The 22573-nt window shown below is 43.6% G+C and overlaps 1 protein-coding gene across 6 annotated transcripts in view; it reads right to left on the reverse strand.

The window, feature by feature from the left end:
- Positions 1-256: 256 nt before the first annotated feature.
- The window catches only part of LRP4 (LDL receptor related protein 4), a 62934-nt gene continuing 40617 nt past the window's right edge, over positions 257-22573 (reverse strand). Inside the window, exons 21-40 of one of the 6 annotated variants that reach the window (XR_014020694.1) lie at positions 22139-22328; positions 21922-22053; positions 21075-21215; positions 20618-20704; positions 20340-20511; positions 19719-19881; positions 19373-19598; positions 18698-19001; positions 16975-17193; positions 16683-16817; positions 15791-15899; positions 13905-14049; positions 13540-13653; positions 12966-13098; positions 10784-10851; positions 9636-9723; positions 8002-8143; positions 6586-6647; positions 5552-5649; positions 5302-5406 (exon numbers count right to left, since the gene is read on the reverse strand). Coding sequence is in view for 5 of the 6 variants with exons in the window: in XM_081282718.1 (XP_081138844.1) it covers positions 5074-5406; positions 8002-8143; positions 9636-9723; positions 10784-10851; positions 12966-13098; positions 13540-13653; positions 13905-14049; positions 15791-15899; positions 16683-16817; positions 16975-17193; positions 18698-19001; positions 19373-19598; positions 19719-19881; positions 20340-20511; positions 20618-20704; positions 21075-21215; positions 21922-22053; positions 22139-22328 (2901 nt within the window). In the remaining variant the exon portion in view is untranslated. Of the gene's footprint in view, positions 5650-6585; positions 6648-8001; positions 8144-9635; positions 9724-10783; positions 10852-12965; positions 13099-13539; positions 13654-13904; positions 14050-15790; positions 15900-16682; positions 16818-16974; positions 17194-18697; positions 19002-19372; positions 19599-19718; positions 19882-20339; positions 20512-20617; positions 20705-21074; positions 21216-21921; positions 22054-22138; positions 22329-22573 lie in introns of all 6 variants that reach the window. The other 5 variants (XM_081282721.1, XM_081282719.1, XM_081282722.1 and 2 more) reach the window with 5 other exon arrangements.

Here is a 22573-nt window from a genome sequence, read left to right on the forward strand (position 1 = left end):
GAGTTCCTGGGATTAAAGGCATGCACCACCATGCCCAGCTTTGCCAGTCATCTTTTACAGTCCAGGATTATTATCAAAGAGCATTTATCTGTGTATTTATTAGAGCCATGTGTGTCATTCCAGGGTTCTTTCAATAATTCTACATAAGGAGGATGGGTCAGCAGGCATTAGAGATTGCAGCATTCTTGCAACTGGAAGCAGGAAACTGATGTCAAACATTGTGGCTGCTGAGTAACTGTTAAACATTTCTTTATAAAAAAAAAAAGCCACTATTAGGGTTGGGACAGGTACTTATTCCACTGCAATCTCCTGCTGCATTCTTGTTGAAGCTTCCCCACCATAGGACATTGATCCATATTTCTAGCTTAAGAGGAGCAGCTTCAGTGATGAAACTTCCTTTCACCTTTCAATCCAAGTGCCCCTGCATTAGTCCCAGCAGATAGCAGTGGTAATATTAATACAGAGCTCAAATAGCTATGGGTTTTGTGCTTTAACTGGCCTCCAACCTATCCTAGCTTGCATTTGATTGCATTTAATAGGTAGTGGTTGAATGAAAGAATGAGGAGCCTTTTTTTTTTTTTTCTCATAGCCATTTCCCCATTTTCCATAGACTCCAAAATGCAGGCTGTCCAAGAACTTTGACCACAGAAACATCAGCCCCACCAAAGAGGAAGGAGGCAGTAGGGAGAGATAGGGACCTCATTAGCAGGCTATCAACAAGCTTTTAAGAATGGAAGGGAAACCATTGGGAAGCACAGGATATGTGAGTTCTTGGCTTTCTGTCTATAAAATGAAACAAGCAGATTGTGCAGCTTGGGGCTAACTTAGCCTTGGGTTTCAACTTAGACCCTTTATTAGGTTGTCTGGGTCTGTTTTAACACCAAGCCAAGTAGTCCAAAGTTGGGAATTCAAGCCTTGATTAGATATAAAACCATTGCCAATACTGAGCTTTGTTAGTTTCTGCCGGCTAGTTAACAGGAGAATGGTCCAGAGAGAAAATAAATAGGAGAGTAAGGGACTGTTTCAACAGACTGCCTAAAACATCCCCAAACATACATCCTATTAAGTGGATCATATGGGAAGTGGAGCCATCTTCCCATTAAAAAAAAAAAAAAAAAAGACATAGACTTTCCTCATTGTGAAAAGGACCCAACCACTTATTTCTTTTTTGTGGTATGTGCGGAGGGGTGAGCATTGAACTCAGGGCCTTGCACATGCTAGGTAAGCCATCTACTGCTGAGCTATATCCCTAGCCATATTTCATTTATCATTCATTATGCCCATAAATAGAAATCTGAAAACCAAAGCTTTCTGGATACCTTTGAGTGTCAGTGCATTACACTTAGAACTCTTGCACACCCAGCTCTTGACCATGCTCATTATTGCCTTTTAGTCTTCTTCAGGCCAAGGTCTGGTCAGCGTCAACATGTGGGTTGGAGATCTTTTTATCTTAGGTCCCACAATTTGTTCAGATGACACAGAAAGGCAGTGACTTTATTTTGAATTTTGTTTGAGAAAATATGTCTAGTGTTTTTAGGATTTGATCCACCTTCTGCCTACTTATCAGTTTCAGGTTTATATCCAGAGAACCAGGCAAGGAATTCTCAGACCTTGTTTTATCCTTGGTTTTCCTAGGTTTATCCTCAAAATTCTTTATCCTCAAGATTCCCGCTTTTCTATTGTTTTTGTTTTGCTTTGCTTTTAAAGATTAATGGGGGTGAGAGAGATGGCTATCCTTGAACTATTCCATTTGTTTTTGTTCTGGCACCCTGGCTTTTGCCAAAACTGGGGAAAATTATACTTTCTACTTAGATCTCTTGTCACTTACATATGAGAGACTTCTGTCTTTCTTGCTTTCATTATCTTTCTTCTTATTATTTCTCTTTTTTTTTTTTTTTGCAGGGGGTGGGGGAGTGTTAGTGATGCTGCTAGATTTTAAGCTCTGTAAAACTGTTTTGTTTAGGCATGGGCCTGGCCTATAGTAAGAGATGGATGGATGGATGGATGAATGAATGAATGAATGAATGGGGCATTATTTTATCAATGATTTAGGTTTAGAAAATAAACTATTGAGACTTAACATCAAATTCTAATCTATGCTAGATTAAATTCTAATCTAATCTAACCTAGCCTCGAGACTAGCATGATTCCCAATTTTCACTGATGGGTATTAGAGAACCTCAGAAAGAATCCCTAACTTCTAGTTCTAGTCTTAAGATATGCTGGATAAGCTATGAGATGTCAGCTTTTTAAAATAAATGGATTTTTTTTTGTATTGGGGATCAAACTCTGGGCCGTGCACATGCTAGGCAAGTATTCTACCACTGAACTATACCCCAGCCCTTTTTATTTTTTGAGACATTGTCACCGGCTAGCCTCAAACTTGCAAACCTCATGGCTCAGCTTCCTGAGTAACTGAGACTACACGTGTGTGCCACCACACCTGGCAAGTAAATGGAATCTTAATTATCATTTGTTCCATTCTTAGTAACTACAAAAGGTGCCAAGATCAAAGTTTTGTGACACTGAAGTCCTCAAAGATCTAAAACAGAAATAGAAGACGCATGGTATACATGCCATGACATTTCCTTCCAGTGCTAGAGATGTCACTAATGATCATGACACTCTTCCCATTGGTGTGGAAGGGCAGCTACTACCAACTAATGAGTTGGCACTCCAGATGAAACCTATCATCCCTCTTTTAGAAGAAACAAGGGTATTATAAGTTGAAGAACTTGTCTGGACTTGTCTCCTCAAGTTGAGCTGAAACTCCACCAGGAACCTCATACCCTTTATTGCTCTTCACTGTTCCCAAACCCCCATAGAACTCAGAGGTGATGTTGATAAGCAAGTTTTCTACAGCATGGGTCTGCCAGACAGAGCGGGTGTAGGATTAGTCACGACTCCAAGCCAGGCAAGATAATTAAGAAAAGCTAAATTTATATTAAATTATCATAAAGTCCTAAAATACTGAACATAGTGGTTAAATAACTCCAGAAAGTCCAATCTCTCCAGTGAGTAACGTTAAAACCATTACACATGAGCGCAGAACAATCACTTCCATTAGTTTAGGACAGAGAGATTTTGCTTTTTTACAGAGTAATCAGTGCTCAAATAGATATTTCCTCAAAAATGTCCTTCTACATTCTGAACAGCCCAAGTGCAATAAGAACCTTCCCCTGTCCAATCAAGAAAAGACCACTTTTCTACTTTCTCCTCCTTCCCAACTAAGAATATGAAGACTCAAATGCTTCTTCTTTTACTTCCTGGGAAATGTCCCCATTTCCGCCCAGAAGTGGCACCTTACCTTTTTCACTTGATGCACTGGAAAAGCCTTCTTGGCCTGGCCTGGCTGTTTGTATAGGTTCAGACCTGGGGCTGGCTACTGAGAGCATGGCTGAAGGCGCAGCATCTGTCTCTAGAGTTTGTTTGTTTGTTTTTAAGAACTGACTAGAAAAGATTTAATCTTGTCCTCTTTTGACCCACAGTTTGGCCCCTGATTTCTCAATACTAGTAACCATAAGAGATGTTTCAAATCAAGAAACTTCTCCTAAAACCCCTCCCTTCCATTTTCAGCCCCATCATCCTCTCCTGCTGCTTTTAATTCCTAGGGAGAACAGGCCTGGGTCTGCCCTGGGCTGGGAGGGCTTCATTTGTTTCTTTCTACCAGCCTACTATATGTTCACCCCTTTGCATCTTCATTTAGTCCTCCTCGGTGCAGGACTTTGGAGATTGCTTGTGCCACAAGGCTAAGTCAGAAAAAAGCAAACCAAGCCTCTCAAAAAGTAAAGAACTAGGGGAAAATTTCAGGGCAGCAAAAACTCAATTCCTTGATACAAGTCTGAGACACATACCCTTGATGTAGATGAGCATGAACCAAGTGGTGGTATTTCAGCATGGAAAGTAAGTCACAGCTGAGAAGAGTTCTGGAATAGGAACCACACCACCTCAGAGTCACAGGCTCTCTGTCCATGAACTCAGATATCTGAGTACTTGAGAAGGAACATAGGAGGTTCAACCCCGTGATATTTCTCTTTAGCCCCTGGGTATCCCATGTCTCTAATTCTCTTCCTGATCATTTATGAAAACGTCCAGTCCTTTGAAAGACTACCATTATAGGATATCTTCCTGCAGAATCCCAGAGAATTGGGGAGAGTGGCAGGACACTGAAATTTAGGTGGGATGCTATGTTTGGTCTAGACAGAGCTTAGACATTTTAGAAACCCAGCCCCCAGGTCCAACATTCACGAAGCCACTGGCTCACAACCTGATTACTTAAAAGACTTAGGAAAGGGATTGGCCAGTGGCAGCACCAGGAGAGAATTCCTAACAGCCAGTGTCCATATGATGAGGACCCCCCAGTCATCTAAGGTAGAAAAGACTCCAGACATTCCAGCAGGAGGAAGAACAGCTTGAGCCACATCCATGTCTCACCAGTATCTGTAGCTGACAAAGCAGTGACTCCTGGGCAAGAATGATGTCCACTGCCAGCAATGGACAAGACACCCAAGCCCAAGTATCCCCAAAGCTTTTTCATATTACCAACCCCCAAAGGTGGAGGTTTCCCAGGATGCCCAGACCAGCTGGGCTGATTCTTCCTTCTTCTTCTAGTCTCTATCCATCTCTCTTTACCCATGACCCCCTGCCCCAACCCCTGGTGGGCAAGTTCTCTGAGAAGCCGTCATGCTAGCTGTGATGGGTGAGAGGACAGTCTTGCATCATCAGCTCCATTGGTGCTGTGGGGCAGTCACTGAGGGTACCAGGGGAAAGGGAGGTGGAGCTCTACCCTGCAAGGAATTGTTACTGAGCCAAGTTTCAGGGGGCCCAGGACGGAGTGCAAGAGGTGAGGTTCATGGTAAAATCCAGGTTTAAATTCTTGAGAAGTGCCCTCATTTCTTGTAGCCAGGTAGTTATGGACTCAGGTGGAAAACAGCTCCGGTGGAGGACTTAGGAGAAGTTATGGGGTGGGAGGAGGATGAGCACACAGGAAGGAGGCCTGCTGTACAAGCGAGCACAGGACTGGAAGTCCATTAGAGGATACTGACAGGCAGGCAGGGAAGAGAACCCAGGCATTTAGACCTGGCTCTCCGAGGAGAGCTTGCGTTCATGTTTCCAGCCCGTGTCTGGCAGAGAGCTCCGTCTTTCTGGAGTGGCTGCAGTATGGACGCTGCTACACTCAGACTGCTCTTCCTGCAGTAGCTGCTCTGTCTCTGTGTCATCCAGAGAGCCAGAGCTGGCCTGGATGGACACTGTGTCTGTCTTCATGCACACATGATCCCGTAGAAGGCCCCCCCGGGAGCTGCGCAGCTGCTTGAGGTCATCCCACTCAGCATCATCCCCAGAGAGGAGGCAGATTCCTTCTACAATCTTGATTTTCTCCTTGGTGTAGTTGTGGTCAGGCCCACCCTAGGGTGGAGAGGAGGGACACATGGTTAGTTGGCTCTCTAAAGAGGATCTCTTTGTAGAAAGGAAGTAAATGAGGTAAAAATGGGCATGAAGAGCAGAAAACTCCACAAACTAATGTGATCACAGCAAATATATGAAGCCTCACCTAAGAAGAGGGGCAGCTATGATGATTATTACCATTATCATACAGGGTGGAGAATGATGGCTTCCGGTCCTGCATCAGCCACTCACTGGATATATCACCTTGGGCAAATTAATTAACATCTCTAAAACTCATTTTCCACATCTGCAGTGTGGGGAGAATAACAGTATCTGCACCTCACAAGCAATTACTGTGAGGGTTAAATGAAGTGATACACAAAATGCAATTGTTAGGATACTGGACTAAGTCGCACTAAAAACATGTTAGCTACTATTACATTTTTACTGTGGTTTATTAATGGGACATCATGCTGATATAAATAATCAAAAGTAATTGGCAAAAGCAATTCAACATGCATTTATTCAGGATTTTAACTACTTTATATATATGCTAATTTGTTCTTAATGATCTCTTCTTAATTTTGCTAAGGAGAAAACTTGAGAGGTACAATAGGAGGGCTCTAGAAAATCAACATATTTTCATTGATGAGGCCCCATAACCTTATAACCTTTCGGGGTAGGTTACTGTGGGCTGCTCCCATGAGCCCTGGGTTCATACCAGGGATAGCCTTGAATTCTGCTCAGGCTTCCTCCTTTATGGATTCCTCAAAGGGTAGCCTTTTTTCTTGGTTTCTGAGGATACCAATCAACATGCTCCCACTGCCAGGAGTAAATGGGCCACAGCTTGGGTTCTGGTATATTGCTTTGTTCAGATTTTTGCAACCATTGCTTTCTATTACTAACAATTAAATTCCATAGATAGTTATTAAGCCCCTACATTAAATAGGATACGTATTAGATGCTTTAATGATGGTCCCTATCCTCTGGAAGTGACAGTTCCCTCAGTCATGCAAAGGGATACGGATAGCACACAAGCACACATGGAGACACCCATTCACCCAGCACGCCCTCCAAGCTGAAATTAGTGTTAAGAGTTCTCATTACAGAGACAATGGGTAAGTCAGGGAGAGGAGTAGCATATGACACTAGTAATTCTGGGGACAGCATTCCCTCCTACACACACACAGCAACAGGTACCTGAAATCAAGAGGAAATCAGAAGAGAAAGGGTGAAAGGCTATCTGAGGGGTGAAAGAGCTGCTGAGGAAGAAGCAGACAATAGAAGAATCACATCATTTTTATTTTCTTGTTTCTTTCTTTTTTGGGGAGTGGGGATTGGTGCTGGGGATGGAACTAAGCAAACTCTTTACTACTGAGCTCTGTACCTAGCCCCATTTTTCATTTCTAACCAATGGCCCTCATTGTGCTTCTTTTCTGAAGCATCCATCACTCCATGAACCCAAGAATATTCAGTAATCTTTCTTTCAGCCATATTAACTGGGGAGGAGTCTATCATTCCCAAAAACTGCAAGCTGTTCTTACAGGTTCTCCTTTGTAACTTTTGTAACGGAAGATTTTCTAATATGGGAATTCATGGATCCAGAAAGCACAAGATTTCTTTATAAAGTGTATTCATTATGCCTGAGAACCCTACAGGTATGAGAGCAGGTTTGGCCCAGAGACAAGCCAGAGAAATAGGCTGATTAGGGTCTTTATAAGGAATACTTTCTTTCTTGGTACAAAGGATTGAATCCAGCAGTGCTTAACCACTGAGACACATCCCCAGCCCTTTTATTTTAATTTTGAGACAACGTCTCATTAAGTTGCTTAGTTAGAGCTTCACTGAGTTGCTGAGGCTAGCTTTGAACTTGTGATCCTCCTGCCTCAGCCTTCTAAGCCGCTGGGATTATAGGCATGTGCCACTACATCCAGCATAAGGAATAATTTCTGATGAAGGTTACAGGATTTTAGAAAAAAACACAGGTTATATCAGACTAGGAAAAACAATATCCCAGATTACTGCAGATCCCTTGTGGAAAGGGGCTATTTTTATTGACTAAATATTCAGCAAATAATTTTCCATTGAAGTAACATAGGAATTTTTTAAGTACATAAATTTTTAGAATTCTAGAGAAATCTCTGAAGACCCTGTGATAAGAGGAAAGATAATGAAAAACCAGCCCTTCCCAACCCTAGATTTGACCACCACCTTGGATCAGAGGTTAGAAAAGGGAGAGTTTAAGAGCTCTTGGGCTTTCTGGACATTGTCCAGGAGAGCTCCCTTCTATCATAGGGACACAGCCTCACTGTAGGGGAATGAGACTCTAGGAAGAAAAGAACCTATGATGCCTGAGATAGCTCTCCTGGCAGGGAGATAATATATTAATTGTTTTCAGACCTAAATCTTCCAAGATATCTTTCTAATCTTGCTCTAGAATCCCTCAAAGATTCTAGATCTCTCCAGAAATCCAAATTATATCTAGTTCTTCTGTTACTGTAACTTCCAAAATGGTAGAAGGAGCCACCTAGTATCCCTTACTAATCCATTCAGGCAACTGGAGCACAATTCCTCCTCCCCCCAGAAAAGAACTTGAATATAAATTTCCATTTTTACCTCTTTCTTATAGCACAGTTGATTGTACATGGCTGGTTTTGGGATTGCTTCAATTTTTACTTCCTGAGTAGAAGTTCGGTAAGAGGGATTGCTGTAGGTGAGGTTCCCCATTCCAGGATCAGTGAACTTGGATTTTTTGTGTCTTTAGGAGAAAAAATGAGAATTTAGTTCATATTTTTATGGAGATAAAACCTAGGGAAGTTGTAGCCTATATGTGGGAGGCAGCCTCTACAGGTTCTGGTGATCCCTGCCTCCTGGTATTCACCCCTTCTGAATCCTCTCCTATTGAATATTGAATATAGGCTGGACCTGGTGACTTGCTTCTAATGAAAAGATTATGCAAAAGTGATGGAGACTACATTAGGTTACAAAGAAACTAGCTCCCTTCTTGGGTTTGTATTTCCCCTCTCCATTGCTCTCTCTTGCTCTTGCTCTGAGGGGAGCAACCTACCATGGTGTAAATTGTTCTATAGAAAGATCCAAAAGGCAAGGGACTAATGAAGGAGGCCTCTAACCAACAGCCAATGAGGAACTGAATCCTGCCGACAATCATATGGATGTTCTTGGGAGGGAATCCTTCCACAGTCAAATCCTCAGATGAGAACATAACCCTCGTTGATACCTGGATTGAGACCTTGAGGCAGAAGCACCTAAGCCATATCCACATTTTTGATCCACACAAACTGTGAGACTATAAATGGCTGTCATTTTAAGTCAGTTCTGTTACGCAGAAATGGGGATAACTAATAACCTGAACTTTAGAATCAGGACAGTTGTCAGTTTCAATCCCACCTCTGTTACTTACTACCTGGGATCTTGGTAGACATAATCTAAACTTTCTGAGTCTCAGATCCTCATCTATAAAGTGAGGAATAATACCTGTGTTATAAAGTTGTGACATTGATACATATCCACAAAATGGTAAGTGGTTTTATTATTACTAGGAGCAGCAGTAAAATCCAAACATTTTTGCTGTGGTCTGTATTAAAGCTTTTTGGGGAAAATATAAAGAAAGAAGCACATAAGATCTTTTTTTTAAAATATATTTTTAGTTGTCAATGGACCTTTATTTTTTTTTAATTTTTATGCAGTGCTGAGAATCAAACCCAGTGCCTCACACATGCTAAGCAAGTGCTCTACCACGGAACTACAACCCCAGCCCTGCATATAAGATCTTAAACTGAAAATGATATATTCTACTTTCCTAAGATGATCTGAGCACCACTATATCAACCAATTTTGTAGTAAAGAATTATGTTTGAGTAGATGGAAATGATTTCCAATTTCAATGGTTTGAGGTAAGGTGGGTTATGAAAAGCATAGATGCTAGAGTTAGTTCACTTTGCCTCTTACGGTGTGACCTTGGGTAACACAGTAAGCATCTTAGCATCTTAGCCTATAATGAAAATCCCAAGGGTAGATTTGCTGTGGTCATTAAATGAGGAAACTGCATAAGCTGTGACCAGGGAAGAAGAGTAAGTATTCAGGTTTCCATCTTTTCCTTCTGCTTAGGGACCCAACCTTGAAACAAAGCTGCTCAGAGCTGGATTTAGTGAATTGTGGAGCTTCAGAAGATCCCAGATATGCTAATGAGGACCAAAGAGCACATGGCCCTGTAGCAAAGTTTAGATTACCTGTATAGCATCAGAGCCGCAATCACCACCAAAATCAGCAGAATACTGAGGAGTCCACCAATGGCATAACTGATATGAAGTCCTTCACCTAGGAAGAACAGAGACACACTAGGCTGGGATCACTGATAATCATCCTGATGGTGCTGGTGCAAAGGGTGGGAAGATAAAGGGTTGGGTCCATATGTTTTTGTTTTGTTTTGTTTTGTTTTATTTGAGGCAGGATCTTGCTATGTTGCCCAGGTTGGCTCCAAATTCCTAGGCTCAAATGATCCTCCTACCTCAGCCTCCCAAGTAACTATAATGACACGTGCGCACACTGCTCCTGGCTCGAAGGGCTTTTGTATGTGTGGAATCCCATACCATATGAGAATACTGAGGGCCTCGTTCTCAGATGAGAGCCATAAGAGGTGGGTGAGAAGGCTGAAAAGAAAACTATAATTCAGCCAGCATCTCCAAACTCAGTTCTACCTCTTGTTAGTTACATGACTTAAAGGCAAGATGTTTAATGTCTAAGCCTATGTTTTCTCATTACTCAAATATGAATCCTAAATTGCTCATGGGGCTGGTGGAGATTGAATGATAGTGTATACTCTTAGAGTTAGCCTTGCCTGATATATCGTTTCATTTTCCACAGTTTCAGTTACCAACAGGCAACCACAGCCCAAAAATATTACTAGAGTCAATGAGAATGTATGATATTTTGGGGAGAGCAAGAGAGATAACACAATCACATAACATTTATTATAGTATGTTTTATAATTATCTTATTATTAGTTAACTGTCAATCTTTTACTGTGCCTAATTTATCATAGGTATAATTTATCATGTATATATAAGAAAAAACTTAGTATATGTGGGGTTCAGTACTACTCAAGGTTTCAGACATCCACTGGTGGTCCTGGAATGTATCCCCCATGGAAAAGGAGGGCTACTGTATTCACACATACATATATATGGCATATATATGGCTTACCAAATGCCTGGCATATGGAAAGCACACTATAAGTGCTTTAATTATAATCTATAATCTACTCTATGAAGAGTTCATCAACCTCATGAGAGGACCCATGAAGGTTATGGAACATACCAGTAGACACTTAGATTCCTTAGATCTTCTCTGTCAAAACAGTTGGGTATTCAGGGCTTACCTGGAACAGCAGGTATGGCCTGATTGGAATGTGCACAGAGGCCTAGCCGGGCATCATTTTCAGAGCATCTGTGGGGCAGAGAAAACTGAAATGAGGATTATTTTTATGCAAATAAAATCTCTCCTTCCTCCAGGAAAGTGGGGAGAGGTATGAGAAGGTAACAGGTGGGAGATATAGAAGCATAGAGAGGCAGGACCAGAAAATAGAGAAATCGATGTGACTTACTATTTTCCAGCCAATGGATAAACTATGTTTAAATGTTTTTTCCAGTTTGAGAGTGAACTGGAAATCTGCAGAAAGATTACTAAGGTGAGCAATTCTAGGCTTTCTTAAACTACCAGGATGAGTGGGAAGCAGCTGCTAGCAAGGCAGATCTGATTGGTTAAGGGTTATCACAAGATCCACATATTTCAAGGTTTAAAATATATTTACCCCCCCCCACACACACACATATTTGTTTCCCCTTTGTTCTGTCATAAGGGAAAATACAAAACATCCAGAGGGAGCACTCAGATAACAAATCTAAAATGCTCAGAAGGTAACTGCTTTGTGGGGTATTATTAGCAGCCAACTAAAGGTATCTCCTTCAAGCCTGGAGAAATTTGCAAGAACATCTGAAGCCAAGAGGCATTGAATCTTCAAATGGTACTCCTACATTAAGGAAAGGTCTGAGGAGAGGTCAGAAATGTTCCAAATAAACCTAGGGGCTGGTGGGATAGATCAGGGGGAGAGTGCTTGCCTAGCATGGGTGAGGTCCTGGGGTTCAATCCCCAGCACTTAAAAACAAAACCAAAAGGACCAAAGAAAATCCAAGATTAATAATGACTGACAGAACCTCAAAGATAGTGAGAAAGCTATATGTTTATCCTCAGGCATTTGCTTTTCATTACAAACTGTACTACAAAGGGAGAGAGGGGCATACAATATATGTGCTTGATCATGTGCAAATCTTAAAACTTGGGAGACATTAAGTTTAGAGTACTTATTTGGAACTAGTATGCTTCTGCTTTCAGAATTGAAATTAAGTGTCAATTACATTTTAAGCTATAGTTGATATAAAATAAAGACATCAGAATATTTTAGTGAAGAAAAATTGTTCTAATTAGAAAAATGTCTGAAAAGATAAATATCAAATTATGAAGAGTAATTCCACACAGGTATACAGGGACTTATTTCTTTATTCCAATCTGTTTTTCCAGACTTTAAAAAATTTTTTTCATTTATTTTTTTAAATTTATTTTATTTTATTTATTCTAATTAGTTTATATATGACAGGAGAATGTAATTCAATTCATACTACACAAATAGAGCACAATTTTTCATGTTTTTGGTTGAACACAAGGTAGAGTCATACCATTCGTGTTTTTATACATGTACTTAGGGTAATGATGTCCTTCTCATTCCACTGTCTTTCCTACCCCTATGCCCCCGCTTCCCTTCCCTCCCCTCAGGCTTTTTTAAAATAAATAAATAAAAATGCTGAAGAATTTCTCTAGATTGAGTGTAACATCCTATCACATCAATTTTAAGATGTGCCTTGTTTCCTATATTCTAACATCTCTGAAGTAAGAAATGGGATTTAGTGGTATCTAATAATTGCTGCTATTCATGTTTATCAGTCTAATTTCTCAAATCAGAATGAATTAAATAACTGATAGCACTTTCAATTTAATGAAATATTTTATACTTGATGTTAGCCCTGTGTATAGTTATACTTGCTTATTTAATAATGGTGTGTATGGTGTACACAAATGCATATATGTTTGAGTGCTAGGGTCATTATAAGCTAAGGCCACCATACCTCTGGGAAAACTTTTTGTTCCAAGTCATAAAGCTACACAGCTCAGAGATCACTGTACAATGAGATCAAATACTAAACGTGACACAAAAGCAAGTGTCACAGAGACAGAGGAGGAAGGAGGAATGCATGTGCAAGACTCTTCCCAAGTGATTTCTCTTGAAAGCTGTTCTTAAAGCTTCTTGCCCTCAGAGCTACAAAGGGAATCATTTGCAAAATCTACAAGTCTAAACATTGTCCTAAATAGTGGAGACTGGTGGTTAATGTGATCTTCCTCCCATCTTCTGGTATTATGGTCTAATTCTGCTGGCATAATGGTCTAATGCTAGTAAGTCTTGGTGACATAAATCAAAGGGCCCTCAATCCTGTACTAACCCTACTTACCTGCCTTCCACTTCTTCCAGAGATATACGGGTCCTGGTGGTAGAAGAATGCAAGGTGGTAGGGGTGTTAGGCAGCACCGGGCTCTTTTCACTCATGCTGGTAGCCTTGGGAGCTGGGGGCACCAGACCAGGTACTGTAGAGAAAAGAGAATGAGAATAGGCCACCGGAGTCCAAAGCCTCTACAGATTGTCTTAAGAGTAGCAGCTGGAAGACTTGATAAAGCAATTTTTTAGTTTCCCTAATCTCAGGTACCCTCACTTGATTCTGTAAATAAAAAGGATTTGGATTCAAAATTAATAGTTCTGGATGGCCCATAAAGATCAGGAAGATAGAGTAAAGCACAGCCTATCATGGCAGAGATCTAGAATCAAGAGACCTGGATTATCTTCTAGTAAATGCCAGAGGTCAGACAAACTCAGCTCTGAATGATTCCAAAGCCTAAACACATTGCCGGCAGTCTTTCCACTCCACAATCTTTGGGAGGTGGATTCTACCCAGAAGGACAAAGTCGAGGCTGGTGATCCCCTGCCCTTCCAGGGGCCCTACTGTTCCAGGAGCCATTCAGTACACTCACCAAGGGAGCAGGGCCGGCTATCAGGCTCATCAGGACAGGCACACACAAAGTCTGAGGTTCTGGCAAAGCAGAGGTGGGTACAACCACCATTGTTCACGCCACAGGCATTGGTCCCTGGAAGGAAAGCAGATGAGTGTCTGGTCTAGGACAGAATTGGGTCTCCCAATTTAACACTTCTCAAAAAGTAGGATTACTCCACTCCCAGGAACAGTAGGGCAAGAAAGGAATAACAGTCACAGGGGTTGAAAAGATCTAAGAGCTTCAAATATGAGCTAAAAGGCTCTCCAGGGCTCCTAATTATCTTGGTTCACTAACAGCTAATCCCACTGATGGTGAGGAAGCAGGCTCAGTACCCAGGGGCCCACCTGTCTGTCGTTGAGGGGAAACCACGATGATGTCCATGAGTCCCTCCACATTTGCCAACACTGTCTCCTTGTTGCGGCCTGAGTACTTGTCAACACGTTGGATGGACTTGGTCTGCCAGTCTGTCCAGTAGATCCACCTGTCCTGCTACTCAATATGGAACCCAAAAGAGGAAATATCATTCAGTAGTCAGACCTCAATGCAGCTTTTGTGCTTCAGCATGTGCTACACCTTCTGCTGAAATGCCCTCTTCCTCTCTCATCTACTAGGTCAACGTCTGTGCGTCCCCAGATATGGCATGTTCAGGAAATCCCCTCCAATCCACACAGTTCTCCAAACTGTTCTGTACCTTGTAGTCACTTCTACATGTGAGTTTTGATCCTCTTATGGTAATTAGTTTATGTGTCTGCCTATCCCACCTGATTAAGTCCTTCAAGGACAAAAATGTGCCTCAAATCTCTAGTCTGTAGCATCCACACTCAGTCCTCAGTCAGTTGGTGTGAACTGCTCCCTGCCCAGCAAACAGGAGTAAACTTGTTCTCTTGGGCCTTTTGCTCAAAGGCCTGACCCAAATCCTCTGCTTACTTCTTCTGCAGACTCTTTCTAATACACTGATGGTGAAATTCTCAACCACGAGCGGGGAAGGGCAAAGAAGGTGTTTTTTTCTCCCACCCAGCAGTCTAACAGCAGAAACTCCAGGGGAAGTTTGTAGATTGAAAAAACTATCAGTATTAGCCTATCGTTAAGTAAAGCCAGACAAAATCTTTTTGGCTGATAGAATACAATACAAAATACAGGGCTGGGGGTGGGGTGTAGTTGAGTGGCAGAGCATGCCTGAGGTCCTGGGTTCAATTCCCAGGAAAGAAAGAAAATCAGAAAGAAAGAAACGATACAAGGAGATGATGTTTGTCAAAAAGGGAAAATATTTTAAATGACTAAGAATCCCTATTTAGCCTAAGACTGGTAGATCTTCTTTCTCCAAATTATCTTACAGTGTAACAATTCTCAAAAATGGCAGCTAAAAATAAACAAGATGATTAGAGATAATATGCAGTGAGTGTTTACCTTGTGCCAGGCACTGTGCTAATGTCCTGTGTATATATTAGGGGGATACTATTATTAAATTGATTTATTTTTTAGGTAACTGAAGCTCAGTGAGATTCAGTTCCTTGCTCAAAGTTGCATTGTTTAATAATACAGACAGGAAATTAAACTCAGGTATTTGGCTCATTGAAGGTGCGCAGCACACACTGACGGCTGGAGGCTTCCAAACTCTGTTTTTTTGTTTGTTTGTTTTGAGAGAGAGAGAGAGAGAGAGAGAGAGAGAGAGAGAGAGAGAGAGAGAGAATTTTAATATTTATGTTTTAGTTCTCGGCGGACACAACATCTTTGTTTGTATGTGGTGCTGAGGATCGAACCCGGGCCACACGCATGCCAGGCAAGCACGCTACCGCTTGAGCCACATCCCCAGCCCCAACATCTTTATTTTATTTGTGTGTGGTGCTGAGGATTGAACCCAGCGCCCCACGCATGCCAGGCGAGCGCGCTACTGCTTGAGCCACATTCCCAATCCCCAAACTCTGTTTTTTAACCACTACATAAGAGCTGCCTGAGCTCCAATGCTGGGACCACAATGTTAGGCTCAATGGTGTAGCTTATTAAAATGCATATTCCTGGGCCCAATCCTTTGTCCTTTGTGAGGACCAAGCAGATTCTCTATAGCCAGGACCCATGAGCCTGCAATTTTAACAAGCTTCCCAGCTGATTCTGTGCACCACTGTTTGAACATAGAAGTGGTGCAGCAGGAATAGCAAGGCACTTGGAGGCTTAGAACCCCAGGGAAACACCCAGTCAAGGAGGTTTAGTTACCTCTCTCCTGAGCCAGTACCTGTGTGAGGGCAAAGGGGTGGGACACATGGCTGACCAAGACCTGCCGCAGCTTCCCATTGAGGTCAGCGCTCTCAATCCGGTCCAAATGTGCATCTACCCAGTAGATCCTGTGAAGAAGAAAGAACGGTGGCTGCTCCAAATGCTTCCCCAGGAGCCCAGCTCTTCTCTCTCAGGACCTGTCTTTGTCCTCCAGAGCTGAACTGGCAGGTGCTGCCAGCCATCAAGAAGTACCTGTGATGAGAGGCTACTCTAAGTCCCAAAGCCAAAGAGGGAAGTTGGTGATTCATATGTAGGGAGGCCAGAAAGGCTAGACTTCAGAGGGGCCTCTGCCAGCCTCATCTTCAGCAACTTGATCACCCTTTGATCTCTACCCAAAAATCTTAGGCCAAATTCTTACAAATGGTCTTCAAGAAGAGAGTTCAGTCAACATGGCCCTTACCAAGGTTAAAGTAAGAGGGCACTCTGCCAACTCTCTAGGCGACCTTGATCCCTTTCCTTTCTTTAGGAAGGGGAACAGACTGCTTCAGAGCCTTTTTCCCCTCTCCTTCCTGCCCTCCAGCATTTTTTAAAATCTAGAGCAGGTATTGCAAATTCCAGTGTCCACAGGATTGGATGAGTAACAAATACAAGAACAGCTGTTGAATAGACAGGGAAGTGGGTCTTATGGTCCAGGCAGAGGACACACTGTTAAAGGCCCTCAAATTAAAAACACGAGAACCAGGCAGACACAAGCCATGTAAGGAGCTAGCTTTAGTAGCCCCTGCTCTAAGAGTATGTTCCCTCTTCTCACTGCTTCCTCTTCCCACCCTCCAGGGGCTTTCCATCTTTTCATTTTCCCTACTTCAGTCTCCACCCAATTTCCAGGAGGCTATTTGGAGCAGGATTCCTACCTGCGGGTATCATAGTCCAAGGTAAGGCCATTGGGCCAACCCAGGTCTGTGTTGATGAGTACCTTCCGGTCGGAACCATCCAGATTTGCCCGTTCAATCTTGGCAATGTGGCCCCAGTCTGTCCAGAAGAGGTACCTGAGACACAATAGTGCCATTGTCACCAAGGCATAGTCTGCCAGAAGCTGACAGACTATGGGGACACACCAAGACCACTAAAATATAGGCACTCTTCCCAGGCCTCTTACCAGACCCTTTCTTCCCTGGATCTCTTTTCTATTGGCCATAAACTTACCCCTTCCTGGGGAAAACAGCAATGGCCCGGGGCTCATCCAGGCTGTTGTTGATTAGAACTTTGCGGCAGGAACCATCCAGCCTTGATGCCTCGATGGTATTTCGGCCTGTATCTGTCCAGTACAGGTTCCTGGCCACCCAGTCCACTGCCAGCCCATCGGTAGTCTTCAGCCCATGCCCAATCACTGTCTCCATGTTGTTGCCATTCAGGTCTGCTCGCCTTGGAGAGAGCCCAGGGTTGGATGAGTGACCAGAATGACCAAGAATAACTGAAACTCCTTTTATCCATAATTGGACCCCCACTAGACTGTAAGCTCCACAGAGACAGAGACCAAGTATCTACTAGCAAATTCCTCAGCACCCAGCATGATAGCTGCCCAATAAAACATCTGCAGAATGAATGAATGAATTTTTAGGAGGACAGAGTATTTCCTGCAAACTGGAAACATCAGGCCTTAGGGTTCACGTCTTGCCAGAGGACAGATTAGTCACCCATCATATGTCTTTGGGAGGAGACAATGATCAGTAGGAGAAAATTATAAGGCAGATTTGTCAAAACCTGCCAAAGCCCTACACGAGAGAACTCAACTTCAGGATGAAGAATATATTATAATCACCTGGGGGACTTCGTTCTTGCGTAAGCCCACCTGCCCCCAGCATGAGATTCCAATACACACGCAGGGAGACAAAAGCAAATACCTACCCACTGTTCCCATGTGAAAATCTCAGCCATGGTAAACTGCTTTTTTTTCCTTATACTTTTTGCTGTAAAGATTGGGAATTTTACTGGGGATTGAACCCAGGGATACTCTACCACTGAGCCACATCCCCAAACCTTTCTATTTTTATTTTGAGACAGGGTCTTGCTAAGTTCCTTAGACTGGCTTCATACTTGTGATCCTTTTGCCTCAGCCTCCAGAGTCTCTGGAATTATAGGCATGTGCCACCACACCTGGCTTTGTGTGTGTGTGTGTGTGTGTGTGTGTATGTGGTATTAGGCCTAGAACCCAGGGGCACTTCATTAATAAGCTACATCCCCAGTCCTTTTTATTTTTTGAGACAGGATCTTGCTAAATTACACAGGCTGGCCTTGAACTCGCAATCTGCCTTGGCCTCCTGAAAGCTGGAATTACAGCTGTTAAACCACTAGCACTGATAGCAGGGCATCATAAAATATAAAAATATAAAATAAAAATATGAAAATAAAATCCAAAATATTAAAAACAACAACTTTGCAACCACAGTAAGCTTTGACATTTGGCCAGGGCTCCTATACTGCAATATGGATACTAGCTATGTATGTGGCCCCCTTATCAATGAGTCCTAGGTGTTCTTGAAGCTCCCTCAGGGCCCAGTGGTAGGTAGAATTTATCTGGTTTTTTTTGTGTGTATGTATTGTTGTTTATTTATTTTACATATTTCTACATAATCTTCATTTTCACTTATTGTTTGCGTAGGGTCCTTCTACATTACTCTGTCTGGCCTCAAACTTGCAACCCTCTTACCTCAGTCTCCTGAGTGTCTGAGATTTATATAATCATTAAACAAAAGTTTAGAACTTTGAACTAAATGATAACACTATAAAATGAACAAGTCAGAATTAGAACTAACTATCCAAATTGCCAAATCATTCAGTCCATTTAGACGTTAACACAGAATGTCACTTCACCCCTGGGGATCAGAAGCAGGTCTGTGTCCCCTGAAGGTTTCAGTGATACTCATACCTGATAACATCCAGAAACACATCTGTGTAATACACCTTCCCATCTACACTGTCATAGTCCAGGGAGATGACGTTGTTGAGCTCAGGAACAGGGACATGTACATCTGTGTGGTCGCTGGTGTCCAGTGAGATACGCCGGATAGAGCCTCGGCTGGAGAAGAGCAGGTAGGTCTCAGGAGAGGGGTCACAGGTCTTCCCATCGTCCTTCAGCTGGATGCCTGTGGGACAGGCACAGGAGAAGCCAGAAGGCCGAGGCAAGCAGAGATGAGAGCATCCACCATTTCTCGAACCACACTTGTTAAAACCTGGTAAGAGAAGCACAAGCTTTCACACCCAGCCTGGAATACTGCCCAACTCTTATAAAGATTCCAGTTTTTTTTTTTTTTTTTTTTGTGGCTGACTTCTTGCTGTTCTATGTGACAGGATTTGGTGTCTGGCAGGGCAGGAATGGGACAGATACAGAAGGAGTGTCTCCAGGAGTCCTTTAAAGGTGACAGCATCATTCAGTTGTAGTACCAGCCATACCCAGAGGGAATAGAGCCTGTTCCGGGAGGGGGCTTAGGCAGATCATTGTCTCTCTGACTGTAAAGTAGTTCTGTGCTCTGAATATAGCTCTGCTGTTGAGATAGCCCCAGAAATCCAGAGGCTCTGACCCAAGCCCCAGGGGTCTTCTCACCCAGTGCCTGCGTCCGATCCACAGCCTGGATGTCCATGAGGCCTGGCAGATTGGATCTCACCAGGATGACATTGCTGCCAGTACCCTTGTCAGCGCGGTGGATGCTACGGGTCTGCCAATCAGTCCAGTAGATATAGGAGCCAAGAAGGGTGAGGCCATACGGGTGCTGCACTGGTGATACCAATGTGTGCCGATTGGCACCATTTAGGTCAGCGACCTCAATTCGCTGCAGAGAGGAAGAGGGTGGGAAGTGGCTGTCAGTCAACTGGGAACCCTCAGTGCAGATGCTGGACAGGCCTTTTCCATCTTGCGAGGCTTCTGTGAAGCACCAGGGAAGAGTTCTCACCTCAGTGTGCGCATCAGCCCATAGCAGTTGGGAGCTTGCCTTGTCCACAGTCAGTCCATTGGGCCATCCTAGGTTGTTGTTGATGAGCACCGTTCGATCTGAGCCATCCATTCCAGACCGCTCTAACTTGGCATTCTCCCCCCAGTCTGTCCAATACATGAACCTAAATGAGGAAGAATAATAGCTGATTATTCTGGCAACCACTGTGTACCATGAAGACTTTATGTCAGACACTTTGCAAGGTATTTCACGGGCATTATCTCACTTAACCCTCACAGGGCCACAAAGTATGTATCCCTTTTTTACAGGTAAAGAAGTTGAGGATCAGAGAGGTTAAGTACTAGATTCAAAGTGATACAGCTAATACTTGATGAAAGAATATAAATCCTAGTCTTCCAACTCCAAGGCTCAGACTTGTAACCTCTGTATTGAGCTGGCACCCTGAAGGAGCCACAGAGGAGTGGAACAGTCCCAGAGAGGCCAGTCTACATTGACCTTCAGAGTTCACAATGTTCCTGTGAGGCATGCCTGCTATCCAGCTCTCCACTGCCCACCTCACCCTGTCCATAGCCCCAGCTGAGCCAGCCCATACAGCTACCCAGAGCAAGAGTCAGCTCTCACCCCATCTCATGGTATAGAACAATGGCCCGGGGACTGTCAAGGTTCTGCCACACCAACACTTTCCGCATGGACCCATCCAGGTTGCCCACTTCAATCCTGTTTGTTCCTGTGTCTGTCCAGTACACTTTCCGGCCAATGGCATCCACCGCGAGCCCATCTGTGGTCTGCAGCCCTGCAGGAAGTCAGAATATCACACTGGCTCCTGCTTTAAGACAGATGGGATATTTCTCCAGCTCTGTAGCCAGACAGGTGGTCCCTGCGCTGGAAGGAAGGCCCACCTGTGGTGATGATGTCCTCGTGCTGTGAGCCATCCAGACTGGCACGGCTAATCCGGTGCAGTGTGCTGTCAGACCAGTACACTTTTCCTGGAAAGGGAAGGCTTGGCTCAACCCAGGCCCCACCCTCCCACAATGGCTCACACAGCTGATCCATGCCCTGAGACACCAGTGCCTCTCAGAGACCCCCATGCTCCCTAGCAGAGGAAATCAAGGGAAACACAGAAATATTCTAACAGAATAACTCTTAGAAGAAATGGAGAGAGGAGGGCCCCAAACTGTGACTCCACAATCAGAGAGGAAGTGCTGCAGAGACAGGAGCATGGGCTATGCCAGGGGGTGGGGGGAAGGGCAGCTGGGCAGCCCCAGGCTCTTAGCAGGATGCAAAGGAGGTGGAAAGGAAGGACAGTAAGAAAGGGCAGGGTCAGAAGTCCAGGTGGGAAGGAAGGGCCACACAGACCTTCCTGGGGGTCTACTCCAATGGCAATGGTGTTCTTCATGGTAATGTTGATTGGCACCACCACGTCGGCAAAATAAGGGATGTCTAGGGAGACCATGCGTACATCTATCCTCCTGGCAAAGATGAGGAAACTGTTCATGCCTGCTCAAATGGAAAGAGGAGAGAGGACAATCATTCAGGAACACCAATAAGAGGATCTGGAATCAGACAAACTGAAGCTCATGCCCTGACCCTGCTAGTTTCTAGTTGTGCGATCCTAGGCAAGTTTTGGAATTATTTAAGCCTCGGTTTTCTGATCTATATAACCGGGATAATAACAGGGTGGTAATTTGAATGCTTATAACTGACGCACACAAATACCTTGGGAGTTTTGAATTCAAATGAAGCCCACCATGCAGCATTCCCAGGGGAAAACCCTGACTTCCAACATCTCAGTAGCCAGGTCCTGCTTCTGGGACCACCCCCTTATGATTGTCACATAGGTCATGCATGCAAAAGTGGCATATCTAAAGGAGTTAGGGAGGATATCATTATATCGTAGATATGATACATGTTTATATTTATTATACCTGAGCAGAAGGAAGTCAAGCATCTTGTTCTAACCAAATCAGCATGTTACAAATTTCCAACAGATGCAAGGAAAGAGTCTTGAGAGAGGAACATCTTTTTCTAAAATGCATGTATGTAAGAAGCAGTGGGACCCCGATTACATGCTCCCCTGGATCTCCCTCTTTTAAAAGTTTTGTCTCTCCCCTAAGCTTTTAGAAGTACCAGGATTTAGACCACATTGGAGCATATCTGCAGGGAAGAAAGCCATTTTCCATCCCAGATGTTATGCTTTACTCACCTGGTGAACAGGTCTTGCCATCAGAAAGCAGGTTGATACCTGTAGGGCAGGTACAGCTGAAGCCACTTGGACTTGGGGACCGAAGACATAGGTGGCTGCAGCCTCCATTCTCCATAGCACATGGTGTGATCACTGGATAGGGAGGAGGGAGGTCAGTGGGGCTGGCCAGGGTATAATAGGGCTGAGGAGAAGTCATGGCAGACTAAGGGCTGCTCACCTGGAGGCCGCCTTCGGTGGAAGACATGGATGTCCATGAGATTCTCCAGGTTCTCCTGCAGGGTCTCCCGGTCCAGCCCAGTCAACCGGTCAGCACTCTGTATACTCTTGGTCTGCCAGTCAGTCCAATAGATACGCTCTCCATAGAGAGTCAGCCCAAAAGGATGGGGGAGCTGGCTTCCAATCAGCACCTGCCAGGGACCCAGCACTTGTGTCATCCCCAACAAGGTCTGACATTACAGAGCAGCAGTCAAGAGGTGGGCATGGAGTCAAATGCAGCTCTGCCACTACCATTTACTGTGTGATCTTGACCAAGAGAGAGTCACATAATCTCTCTGCACCTTGATCTACCAATCTGTGATAACAACCATGACCATGCCTAGCTCCAATTGCTTGTGATGATTTTAAAAGATCAAGTATTGCTTATATAATCAAA

The sequence above is a fragment of the Spermophilus citellus genome (assembly GCF_964194105.1).
Source record: "Spermophilus citellus genome assembly, chromosome: 2".
NCBI lineage: Eukaryota > Metazoa > Chordata > Mammalia > Rodentia > Sciuridae > Spermophilus > Spermophilus citellus.